At 39.6% G+C, this 13185-nt stretch overlaps 1 protein-coding gene, 1 non-coding gene and 1 pseudogene across 3 annotated transcripts in view; 1 reads left to right on the forward strand and 2 right to left on the reverse strand.

The window, feature by feature from the left end:
• MCMBP (minichromosome maintenance complex binding protein) overlaps window positions 1–13185 on the forward strand; it is a 47689-nt gene that overhangs the window by 15739 nt on the left and 18765 nt on the right. For both annotated transcript variants that reach the window (XM_032878506.1, XM_032878517.1), the window contains exons 2-6: window positions 3788–3873; window positions 4503–4643; window positions 4765–4806; window positions 6763–6864; window positions 11171–11315. In XM_032878506.1, coding sequence (XP_032734397.1) covers window positions 3788–3873; window positions 4503–4643; window positions 4765–4806; window positions 6763–6864; window positions 11171–11315 — 516 coding nt within the window. The remainder of the gene's footprint in view (window positions 1–3787; window positions 3874–4502; window positions 4644–4764; window positions 4807–6762; window positions 6865–11170; window positions 11316–13185) is intronic.
• Window positions 1385–2010, reverse strand: LOC116858432 (annotated as a pseudogene).
• LOC116858518 lies at window positions 9676–9873 on the reverse strand. Its single transcript, XR_004380935.1, has one exon. It is a non-coding gene; the product is annotated as a U2 spliceosomal RNA (small nuclear RNA).

The raw sequence follows: 13185 nt of genomic DNA on the forward strand, positions 1-13185 counted from the left end.
TCTCACAAAAGAATTCGTTGAAATGGTCAATAAACATGAAAAGTGTACAATGTCACTAGGAAAATGCATATTAAGACCACAGTGACATATCAGTATGTATTCAGCAGAATGACTAGGATTAAGATTGACAAGGTCAAGTATTGGCGAGGTAGAACCAACTAAAGCTCATACACTGTTGGTGAGAGCCTATATATTTTTTCCTAGTTCCTTTGACTCTTAAACTAGATCAAGATTGAGTGATTGAGTGTGATGATGCTCAAATTCAGATGGCCAAGAATTCATAGCAAATAATGATAAAGTGATATGCGTGTGCTAATTACCAGGATTCTTGGTTGCAAGTGACCCAACTTGATCCTACTTAAACTCAAAATGGTGAATAAATAATCTTGGGTAATCAAATTCATGAGTGGGTTAGGTCAGGCTGTCAGTTAAGCCAAATAATTAAGCCGTGTCTGCTGTTTTCCTCTGAAATGGCTTAATTTTGAGGCAGAACTTAGTCCTGGGTGTGACGTGCAGCTTCCGACCTTGAGTGCTCTGTGTACTTGAATATCTGGTAGGGCCATCCTTGTCCTGGCTTTATGTCTGGAATACACAAATTTCTTAGACATCAGCATGTTTCAGGTCTACCCCTCTTTCAAGGCCCAGCTCAAGTACCCCCTCCATCAAGAAACCCTCTCTGAGATTATTTGACCTCCTTGCTTTTGGCTGTTATTCTCTGTTCACCACTTTTCTTTAAGTTTGTCAGCTCTCAATGTCCTTATTGAACCTAGTGGAGTGCCAGACACACCGTAGGCTTAATAAATAATGGACAGTTATTGCACGCTTGATTTTTTTAATTACCTGTTTGCAGTCCTTTAATTGTCTAGCAGTACCAGATATTTGTAAGGTGGCCTTGGGGAAAATCCGGTCTGTATACACACATCTTCCTGCCTCCCGGCCGGTCTCTGAAAAGGCTTCAGCATCTGTTAGGTGGCATGGTCATGTTTGTTTGTTCATTTTCTTTCTTTCTTTTTTTTTCCCCTTTATTTCCTTTATTTTATCTGCACCCAGTGTGGGGTTTGAACTCACCACCCTGAGATCAAGAGTCACATGCTCCACCAGTCGAACCAGCCAGCCAGCCCACCAGCCTCCCCAAGCATGTTCATGTGTCTTACACAAGTGCAGTCAGAACAGCAGTGTTGGTGTGCTGTCATGACTGTGTATCGGCCTTTTCTTTAATACCCATTTTCAGTGGAAGCAAAAACACACATTCTTTTTTTTTCGAATTCAGTTGTCCTTTATTGGCTTTAGTCATAGTGGTTCTCAGACTTTAGTGTGCATCAGAATCAGAGGGCATTTTATTTATATATTTGTACTATTTTTTGTCACAATTTGCCAGTGGCACTTATTTTTTCTTCTCAGCATCCTGTTCTGCAGCTTCCTTGGCCCTCTTTGCTTGCCCGGGTGCCAGAGCCGGGCACGGACGCAGGCCATGTGAACGCTGGCCAGCGCCTTGCGGCTCTCCTCCGTTGTGCCTCTGGCTTTCTCCTTCTCATAGACATTGCATGTCGGCATGACGGGTCCTGTCAGCTGGGTAGCCAGTTTGAGGTCTTCAGCTGACCTCTCTCCTTGCTTGGGGACCAACGACTTCCTGGGAAGGGGTGGGCTTCGAATAGTGCCCCACAGCTGCTGTGTGCTAGCCTTCAAGGACTCTGTGGACTTGTTTTGCCTTCTTGCATCCACTGAAATCCCAGTGGTCCATGCCACCTTCTGGTAGATGCCAGCCACTCGTAACTTCTGAGCTGAAGCCCCTGGCAGCTCTCATTTTGGTGTAATGCTTCACAGTGGGGCACCTCACCTTGGGCTGGAGGGGTCCAGGGCCTGGGTGATGCGTCAGGCCTTTTGTCTGTGGATTTTCCGTGCTGGCTGGTTGAACCATGTGGCCATGCACCTTTGCCAGTCCTTGTGAAAGTGGGACTCCAGAGTCATGCCATTCTGGCTAGGTGCCAGGCTGCCCCACGGAGGGGGCATGGCCAGCAGAAAGGGACCGGCACTGCAGAACCACTTAGCAGGCACTTTAGAACATCAAATGCTAGGCCTCACCTCCAGAATTTCTGATTCGGTGTGTCTGTGATGGGCTGAAAACTTTGCATTTATAACACCTATTCAGGTGATTCTAATGCTGGTGGTCGAGGACCAGTTTACTAGTGAATTGAACCCTCATTCCACATCAGAATCACTTGAGGAGTTTATCCCCCGCCCCTTTTCCAGAACTAGATTTTGCTCAATTTTGTAAAAGTGTTTGGAAGCCCCGCTAAGCATGGTGTTAGTGGGATTTTATGAGTATTTCTAACAATCAGCTCTGTAACAAATAGAGACAGTTCCTTTACTTCACATCTGCAGAGCACCTAGGGATGAATATAAATGGCGGAAGTATCGGCTAGCTGCGTGGTTTGCTCGCTCTCTCAAAATAGGTGTTCCTGATTCTGGCAATGGTTTTCTTTGGTCTTGACCAGTTCCCATAATTTTTTCCCCAAAGCCATGGTTTTCTTACCTTTTTTTTTTTAAGGTTTTGTTTTTAAGTAATCTATATACCCAACGTGCAGCTTGGACTTAAAGCCCTGAGATTAAGAGTCACATGCTCTGCCAGCTGAGCCAGCCAGGTGCCCTGGTTTTCTTATTTTTAATATGACATTAAAAACAGCTTTCTCATCATTTTTCACTCATGATAAGAGTTGTCAGTGGCTGCTATAACTGGGTTGGGGCAAGAGTCATAAAACTTTTTGCATGGTCTTCAAGTGTCTCTGGCAGGTTACTTACTGGTTGCAAAGGGAACGAAGTAACCTACTGTCAGGAGACTGGCTGTCATTCTGACTGGGTGATTAAAGTGAACATCATCAGTGAGGGAAGACGGACCTCTTGTCTCTAGATGATTCCATGACAAGGACACAGCATCACTAATGGAACAGTCTGACTGATAGTGCACAACCGCGGTCTGATCCTAGTGAACATCAGACAAACCCAAAGTGAGCATTCTATATTTCTTTTACAGGTTTTGTACTCCTTAAACATGAATGTCATAAAACACAGATAAGGAAAGATTGAGGGACTGTTCAGACTAAAGGAGATTAGAGGGACATGAGAGCTATGAGCAATATGTGATCCTAGACTGGCTCCTGTACTGACGAGGAAAAAGGGCAGTCGGGCAGCGTCGGGAGTGTGGTGGTAGGTTAGAGAGAAAGTGGGGTATCGGTTTTGAATTTCCCGAGGTGGGTAACAGTACTGTTAGCTATGTAAGATAATCTCTTTGTTCTTAGGAAACACACATGGAAATACTTAGACGCAAGGGTATATGATGTGTCTAACTTAATCTCAGACGGGTCAGGAAAATACATACGAGGGATGAGATAAAGCAAATGGAGCAAAGATACAGCAGAAAGTACAAAGTATTCTTTGTACTATTCATGTGATTTTCTTGAAAGTTTGAAATTATTCCCAAATTGAAAAAAAAAAATTAGAACACCTTTTCATTTCAGGGTAGTTATAAAGAGAAAATCTGTATAAAAATGTTTCCAAAGAGCACTGTGCTTTGTCCAGGTAGCTTCCTATCTCATTCTGTGGGAATTCTCAACTAGGTTGTTGGCTCCTGAGAGCCTGCGCCAGGCCAGCACTGCCCAGTGTTGTACCAACCCCTCAACAGGACAGCTTCCCGAGTGCCCAGTGTGGCAGCGCTCCACGAGGTTGTGACCTGAACATAGTCTTGTCAGCTATTGTCCCTTTGGCTCTGAAAAGTCCGTTTTTCTTTCAGCCCAAAATGGAGTTAATCCTGACTGGGAGAAGAAAGTAATTGAATATTTTAAGGAAAAGCTGAAGGAAAATAACGCTCCTAAATGGGTAAGTTTATTGCTATTTTCAGAGGAGAGGGTTGGGCTTTCAGTTTCTCTCAGTGGAGTGGTAATCCACACAGAATTTTAGTATATGTGCTGCTGAAGTAAGCGCTAAAATTTTAAACTGTATATATTCATGTGTAGTGTCTTCCGCTTAAGTGCATATGTATTAAAAGATTTTGCACTTTTCCAAATGAAATTTTAGATTCAAGCGATTCCGTGCTTCTGTGTTGGAGCCTCTAGGTGGCAGTGTTTGACCGTGTTAATTTCTAAGACCAAAAAAATCAGTAATTGTGAGTCCTGAATACCTTTATTACCTTCATTTAAAGAAAAGTGGCATGTACTACTCTTAAGCGAAGAGCTCAACAAAGCAAATGCCCTTCTGCTGCTTGAGAAGTGTTTTTAAGGAAGAGCGTCCTTTTACGTTAAAGTCAGATGTCATTATACAAACTTGGAAGAACATAAAAAATACTTTTGTGTCCAGCACTTTTGTTATGTTGACTGTTGAGATCACTGGCTTCCTAATGGGGCTTGGTGGGAGGTGGTGCGGGGGGGGCGTTTCTGGATATACAGCCTCTGTATATGTGCTTAACATTCTACAGATAAGAATAGTTTATTGACTTGTTTTCCTTTCAGGTACCATCACTGAATGAAGTTCCCCTTCATTATTTGAAACCTAACAGTTTTGTGAAGTTTCGTTGCATGATTCAGGATATGTTTGACCCTGAGTTTTACATGGGAGTTTATGAAACGGTTAACCGAAACACAAAAGCACGTGTATGTATTGCTTTTTTTCATGAAAATTTCTGTTTATAATTAGTGGTATTTTATCCTTGTGTTTATGGTAGTTTTGATTCAGATGTACTGATATGCTGTTATCCTTTGTTTTGGATCATAGGTCCTTCATTTTGGAAAATACAGAGATGTAGCAGAGTGCGGGGTATGTATCCTTAAGATATAAAACATCTTAAGAACTTCTTAAGCAGCGAATTTATTTCTTTTGGTTGATCTTAAGTGTATTTATTTTGTGTGTAAATAAGTTCTAAGAAGTCCTGTGAAATGTTTTATTTACCTTTTATTTAAGCTTCTCTGTTAAAGTTTTTGATCTTTTAAAAATCTCTTAAAAGGTGGAGTATTGTAAATAACTAATTCCTTTCTTTTCCTTATATCTGTACACTTGGTTTCAAAATTAGAGGGTTATGGTAAATTCTTTTAAAGTAAAAGTGGAAGATTAACTTAGGGCTTAACACTTGCTTAATTAAATTTCATTAAGTCCTGCAGCTTTTTCCTAGGAGGAAGAAAGTTTTTAATAAATTTAAACTTTCTTTGATAAAGAGAAGTAAGGGAAACTTACATATCAGTAATGGGAGAGGCAAGAAGGTAGAGGACACTGGATATAACTGTGGTTATGAAAGGGATAGTCTTGAGGTAGAAACTTACTAGAAAAGCAGTTATAGAGGCACTATAGTATATCTGCATTTTTTAAAAGTTGTTTTTTTGTGTGGTTCTACTGAAACTGGTGGTAATTGTCAGTTGTTGAGGGGAAAAAAACAAGTATCACAGGTGGGGATTGATCAGCAGGTGCTTAAGTAGAAAGGTGGCACATTGGTGGAGGCCCCCCCCCCATTCTGGGTCTAGTTCTCTGCTTTGGTGATCCAGACTCCCAGTTTAATCACATTATGTGGGGCTTTTTACATACTGGGAGTCTGACTCCTGCTTACCCAAACTTCAAGAGATTGATTTGTAAGCCCTAATACCAGCACATTTACTCATAGTAGAAGCTGTGCCTGATTAAAATGTCCTAGCTCAGGGCCAGTCTGGATGGCAGAACAGCCCTAATATGGAAGGTTGCTGCAAAGATTCTATAAAACAAAAATGTAACTTCATATAATTATTTAGGGGAACTCATGAGAGTTGGATTTGCTAATCTTAACACATAATGAACTCGAGGTCTCCCAGTGTCTTTTTTCTTTGAGAGTGTTTCCATAAAGTAAAATGTGGTGCCAAGTCTAATGTGTCAACTTTACAAATAGTTGCTGTGGCCCTTGTTTGAGGAGCCCTTAGCCATATTAGCCTCATCTATCAATACACGGTAATGGAGTATCGCCATAAACTAGTAATCTCAGCATCTGGAAATAGGAAAGTAAAATAGGTGAGTCTGTCCACGTGTGACACTGCTGAAGGCAAAGAGTTTGTATTGTGTTGCTAGAAAGAATAAGTAGAAGCACCAAACCAGGAATACTTTGGTCCTGGAAAGAAAGAAACACATAGAAAGCCCTGCTTGTACATACTAGCTCAGGTGAAACTTGATGTGTCTTGGGTCCCTCCCCCCACCACCAAAATGGAATATACATTTTATTTTACTTTTAAGAGATTTTTTGGTAATATATGTACTCAATATGTGCTTATTGAAGTAATATTTTAATATTACATCTTGGGTTCTTTCTGTGTCTTAGGATTTTCTCATTATATTTGAAATGGAGAACATTCCTTTTCTGGGGAATAATATCTGACTGAAATCTCATGTCAGAGTTACTGCTAATGAATATTTCATTAAGTTCCTATTTTATAGGCTGATACTGCTATGGTCTATGAAAGAGACAGTGCTTTGTCTTTGAAAAAAATAAAGTATCCTGTTTATTAAAAGATTTAATTTTGTGACAGGGTGAGATGTATTATGGACTTAAGGGAAGGTAGTATATTGATGGTTGCATGTGAAATGATTTTATGTCCTTTTTTTTTTTAATGGGTTTGGGTTTGGTATTTAGTTTTTAATTCTTAATGTGAAGTATTTACTGTGGTTTTGTAAATAACATGAATATGTGGTTTGCTAATTAAAGTTTTGTTTTTGTTTTTCTTAATAAAACTTTAAATATGCTTTTTGTGTATATCACAGCCTCAACAAGAAGTTGATTTAAACTCCCCACGAACTACCACTTTGGAAAGACAGACTTTCTATTGTGTCCCAGTGCCTGGGGAATCTACGTGGGTAAAAGAAATATCCTTTATCTAAAGTTTCTTCTGTGTTGAGTGGTTCCTGATTATATTCTTAATTGAAAAAACCACAATTAAATTTTGAGTTTTTGAAACTTAGTGTTTTTATACCAACAAAATAAGCTGGAAAAAAATTGTTCTTCATTTACAGAACTTGGCTTTATTTTAATGAAATGTTTTTCGTTTGTCCTAAACAAAAAAGTTTATAAAAGAACCAAAGTATGCGTCATTGAGAAATGATAAAATTGTGGTACATTCCTGTAGTGAAATACTGTTAAAAAGATTGAGCCCACCGTGGATTTAAAGGTACTGAAAAAGTACCATAATTAAATAAAAACATAGTTTCAAATTAGAACTAATTCTAGATTTCTTAAGGGGAAACAACATGTTGGCTCACTGAGAGATGTGGAAACATCTTGGTATACTTTTTTTATTTTTTTTAGGCGTAGTTCATATACCCTGAGATATGTAGATTTTAAGGGTGCACTTGAGTGGACAAATGCATACCCATTTAATAACACCTGTGAAAGTAAAGTGCTTGTTCCACAAAGTTCCCTTGTGTCTTTCCAGGCACCTCACTCACCTTTTGTGACCACTGTCCTGATTTCTTTCACTGTAGCTTGGTTTTACCTATTCTGTATGCCCAAAAATGGAATCATACAGAGTCTTGTGTCTGATTATTTGTTCTCCATAACACATTTGAGATTCATCCTTGTGTGTGTGTGTGTGTGTGTGTGTGTGTGTGTTGCTCATTCCTTTTTATTGCTGATTTTATTTGTTTATATTTTTTCCACTTGATGAGAATTTGGGTTTTTTCCAGTTTGGGGGCTGGCATTTTGTGAGAAGATTTTTAGTTAGTTTTTTTTAACAGTTTTTTCTGTGTATCAGTTGTGATAAGTTGTATTGTTCAAGGAATTGTTTCAAAATCATCTAGTCTTAGTTGAATTTATGTCAATAACAAAGCTTTTCATAATATTTCCTTAATTTCTTTTTCATGTCTGGAGGATATCTAGCAATGATCTCTTTTCATATATAATAATGTTCATTAATTTTTTTTTATTCTTGATCAGTGTTGTTAGTGGTTTGTCAGAGAACCAACTGTTTAATTTTCTGTTTTCTATCTCATTGACTTTTGCTCTTATTTCCTTTTATGCTAGTTTGGCTTTAATTTTTCTCTGGCTTCTCAAAGTGAATGCACAGATCATTAATTTCAAATCTTCCCTTTCTTATATTAGCATTGAAGGCTATATATTTCTTTCTAATCACTGCTTTGATTGTATTCCAGACTTTGATTTGTTTTCACCATCATTCAACTCAAAATATTTTCTGATTGCCCTTGTGATTTCTTTTTTGTTCCTTGATCTTTACAGCAGTTTACTTCCATTCATCCCCTCATTCTTTGTGCTGCCGTTGTCCTACACTTCATTTGTACTTAAACTATAGAGCCCACAGTATATTACCCTGTTTGCTTTAAACATTTGTCTTCTTGGGACGCCTGGGTGGCTCAGTTAGTTAAGCGTCTGCCTTTGGCTCAGGTCATGATTCCAGGGTCCTGGGATCAAGCCCTACATTGGGTTCCCTGCTCAGCAGGGAGCCTGCTTCTCTCTCTCTCTTTCTCTCTCTCTCTCTCTGTCAAATAAATAAAATCTTTAAAAAAGGGTACCTGGGTAGCTCAGTCAGTTGGGCATCTGCCTTCAGCTCAGATCATGATCCCAGGGCCCTAGGATTGAGCCCTGCATTGGGCTCTCTGCTCAGCGGGGGCCTGCTTCTCCTTCTTCCTACCATTCCCCCTGCTTGTACTCTCTTCTCTGTCAAATAAATAAAATCATTAAAAAAAAACTTTAAAAAATGTGTCTTCTACATAAATTAGGAAATGAGGGAAAAGTGTCTTGTATGTGTTTGTGGTATGTACCATTTCTAGCTCATTGTTCTTTTTTTTTTTAATGGAGTCATTTAACTGAGCTTTTCTTTAAGTACAGATCTGTTGGTGATGAATTTTTCAGCTTTGGTTCAAGGAATAATGTCTTTGTTTCACCTCTGTTTTTGAAGGATGTTTTTGCTGGTTATAGAATTCTGGGTTGACAGCTCTTTTCCTTCCCCAGCACTCTGGTGGTCTTGTTCCATTGTCTTCTGGCCTCCATTGCCTTTTTTTTTTTTTTTCTTTTTTGCATCCAGAGTGTGAGTATGGGGAGGGGGAGAGAGAGAATCTTAAGGAGGCCCCATGCTGGGTGGGGAGCCTGATGGGTGGCTCAGTCCCCGACCCTGAGATATTATCTGAGCTGAAATCAAGAGTCAGATGCTCAAACCATTGCACCTCCCAGGTGCCTCTGGTCCCCATTGCTTTTGGATGAAGGGCTAGCAGTCATTTTACTCTATCCCTGTATGTGACATCTTTGTTTTTCCCCTGGCTACTTCTGATGTTCTCTCTCTCTCTGTGGTTTTTGGCAGTTTGGCTGTGATGTGGGTCAGTGTGGGTATTTTTGTGTTTCTTTTGCTTGGGTATTTTCGAGGTTTTGGATCTGTGGACTGGTATTTTTCAGATTTCAGCCTTTATTTCTTCAAATGTTTTTCTGTCCCAGTCTCTTGTATTGTCTCGTTTTCTGGGGATTCAGTCACATAATCATTAGATGTTACTGACCTCCAGGTAACTGAGATTCTGTTTATTTTTGTTCTCTTTTGTTTTCATTTCAGATATCTTATCTTTCAGTTCTTGATTTTTCATTTGGTTCTTTTCCATTGTTCCCATTTCTCTGCTAACATGCCTCATCTTTGACTCATCAGTCTTTCTTTAGGATTTTAACCATTTATTTGAGATATTGAGTTTGTGGGGGGGAGGGGCAAGAGAGCAGGGAGCCCAATGTGGGGCTCCATCCCAGGACCCTGAGACCATGACCTGAGCCAAAGGCAGACACATTACCAACTGAGCTACTTAGATGGATCTTGTCTATATTTTCTTTTAAACTGATAAGAACAGGTACTACACTTGATCGTCGCCAAAAGGCCGAGAAGCGATTGTATTTTCTTTTAAAATTGTGAATTTTAAAGATTTTTTTTTTTTTTTTTTTTTTTATTTATTTGACAGAAGTAGGCAGAGAGGGAGGCAGAGAGAGAGAGGAGGAAGCAGGCTCCCCACTGAGCAGAGAGCCCGATGCGGGGCTCGATCCCAGAACCCTGGGATCATGACCTGAGCCGAAGGCAGAGGCCCTAACCCACTGAGCCACCCAGGTGCCCCTAAAATTGTGAATTTTAAGGTTTAGAGGGAACATATCTCAACATAATAAGGTTTAAAGGGAACATAGCTCAATATATATATATGAAAAAATAGTGAATTTTAGATTGCCTTTTTAGTGTCCTTGTCGGCTAATTCCAATATCTGAGTCATCTTTGGGTTTGTTTTTATTGGTTATTTTTAATCCTGATTGTAGGTCATATTTTCTTGCCTCTTCATATATAACTAATAATGTGTTACTGTATGCTGATGTACAACATTGTAGAGAGTTCGGTTTTGTCTTCCTTCCAAGAATGTTGCGTTTTATTCTGACAGGCAGGTGATATAAGTGGATCACTTTGACCTTGTCATGGCTTGGTTTTGCGATTTGTTAAGGTGGGTATGGAATAGCCCTTGGTCTGTAGGACACAGTCCTTACTCATGAAATGTGCTATTTCTGGTCACACCTCAGTGCCCAGGTTGTCCATCAGGGTCCAGTTCTAGTATTGTAGAAGTCCTGAATCTCCATTTAGCTCCCAGCCAACTAGCAGCTGTTCCCTGCTAGCCCTCAAGGAATCCTGACTTGTACATCCATGGTTTTATGTTCAGCCAAAACCCCATATGGAGCCTGCACAGGTTTCTTGGTCTTATCTGCAACTCTTGCCTCTGTTACTTTCTGCAGCTTCCAGTTGCTCAGGAGCCCAGAACTGTGTGCTCTGTTTCTCTGTCCTGCAAGGGCAGGGTCCTTGCTTCTCTTTGTGCAGTTTGGGAAATGTTCCCAAGAGAAAGCTGGGAAGAGTGCGGAGTTTACTGGTGTGTTTCCTTATTGAAGAACTATAACCTTATGTTCCCTTACGATGTTCAGTTACTGAAAACAGTTGCTCATATCTTTTATCCAGTTGTATAGTTTCCTTATAGCACAGGTAGGGGGCATGAGGTTAAGCTGCTACTCTCATGATCAAAGCTGGAAGTTCAGTCTTTTAAAAGGATGTTTTAATTTTAGCCAAATTGCCAAACCAATAATCTTTTATTAGCCCTAGAATTAGCATACCTTAGGATATTCCTCAGTGCCTGGTAGATTTTCCTTAACTTTTCATTTAACGCCTATGTTAATGCAAACCAAGCTCGAGTCAGTCCGTCTACGTCCTACACTCCCAGTCGTCACAAGAGGAGTTACGAAGATGATGAAGATATGGACCTACAGCCCAATAAACAGAAAGACCAACATGCAGGTGCCAGGCAAGCAGGTAGTGTGTGTCAACAGGCTTTCTGTTCATTTCTCCCTCAGGTCCATTTCCAGAATTAATTGTTGTGTGATACAGCTCTATATTTAGGAAATGACAGCGATTTGACAACCTTGCATTCAAGTTCATTGCTGTTATAAATAGTCTTGAGAGTTTTTGCAATACTCTGGTCAAACCGTGCTTCATAACTGAGCAGTTAGGCATCACTTAGTGAGAAGTGTCTGCTTTCCTGTTAGTCTTTAAGAGTCTCAGGTGGTTAGTGGACAAAGGTCTTTTTCTCATTCTTTATATTTTTATTTCAGCTCCTAAGTAATATGGAAGTCTAGTAGCTTATCCTGAAAATGTCTTTTTTTTTAAATATCTGAAAACATCCTTTTTTATTTTCCTTTGGAGAAAGTAGAACTTTATTTTTTATTTTTATTTTTTTAAGAGATTTTATTTATTCATGAGCGGAGCAGAGAGTGTGTGCATGTGTGCACACGAGCATGGGGAGGGACAGAGAGAGAGGGAAAAGCAGACTCCCTGCAAGGCAGGGAGCCTAATCCTGGGATTATGACCCGGGCCAAAGGGAGATGCTTAACGGACTGAGCCACCCAGGTGCCCCAAGATAGTGGTACTTTAATTTAGTAAGATTGAAAACATCGGAGGAAAACCATGAAATTGTGGGGCACTAGGTAACTTCGTACTCAACTTGAGACCGGAGAGCCCTTAAAATAGTCACAGTTCTATTCTATATACACACATTTGTAGTGGTTTATCTTGAAACATGCTGAAAACCTGGTAAATTCTGATTAACACGGGGACCAAAGTTTGGGATGTCCTAAGAGCATGAGATAGTTTCAGAATTGGCATATTTCATTCTTGATTTTACCAATCACAGTGTTTAAGAATAGTGAATTTCTTTATTGCGGCAGGTAGAGAAGTTTGTCATTATTCCTCCTTTTGTGGCCAGTCATTTCTCTGTAGCACCATCCTCAGAGGGCAAGTTGAAGAGTGGGGGGTTGACAAATCAGTCTAGTCAGGGGGCATCTGCAAGATTGGATTGAGAGTGGTAAACAAAGAATTACTAATGAATTTCATTTAGCCATATGTTTTCCTACTTTATATATATTTCCTTAGAGCTAAGGCATACTTTAATGTTTTTAACATCGGAATGTTTTATAGTAAATCTGTGCAAATGTGGTGGTCTTTTTCTCCACCCCCCCAAATGCTTATTAAAATTAATGGTGTATCATAATAATAAGTAACATTAGAATCCAGGATATATGGTAATTCTGTTATCTAAGCAACTGATGATCTCTCCTCCTTTTTGCTTTCATTTGGATGTCCTACTGTAGGCTTTTTGTACATTTGGGCGCATCATTTATTTACAATGTAACTTGTTTGTTGGTTTCTCAGTAATCTTTCAAGCTATATATATTTTAAAAATATTTTTGAGATAAGCATAGATCGCATGTAGCTGTAAGAAATAAGTTTCCCCTGATGGTAACATCTTGTATAATTCTAGTAGAATATCGTAACCAGGAAATGGACATTGCTACTGCCCAGTGACCTTAGATTTATATTTCCTACACACAGTTATTTGTGTGCATGTATTTTGTTCTGGGCAGTGTCGTCACGTGTAGACTCATGGGACCACTACCACAGTCAGGATCCAAAATGGTTCATTGCCCACATCTTTCAAAGTTGTCCTTGTAGAGTCCTGCCCACTGCTCTCCTGCCTCTCCCCTCCCCAGAAGTCCTTAACCCCTAGCAAACACGAACCCATTCTTCATCTCTACTAATGTTATTTTATTGCAAGAGTGTTGCATAGTCGGGAATACTTCAGTTAAGAAAAAAAATAAAAGATCCCGTTCTAGCTTAACCTTAAAAA

This window comes from Lontra canadensis, unplaced genomic scaffold, assembly GCF_010015895.1.
Source record: "Lontra canadensis isolate GAN:19392208 unplaced genomic scaffold, GSC_riverotter_1.0 scaffold3, whole genome shotgun sequence".
Classification (NCBI taxonomy): domain Eukaryota; kingdom Metazoa; phylum Chordata; class Mammalia; order Carnivora; family Mustelidae; genus Lontra; species Lontra canadensis.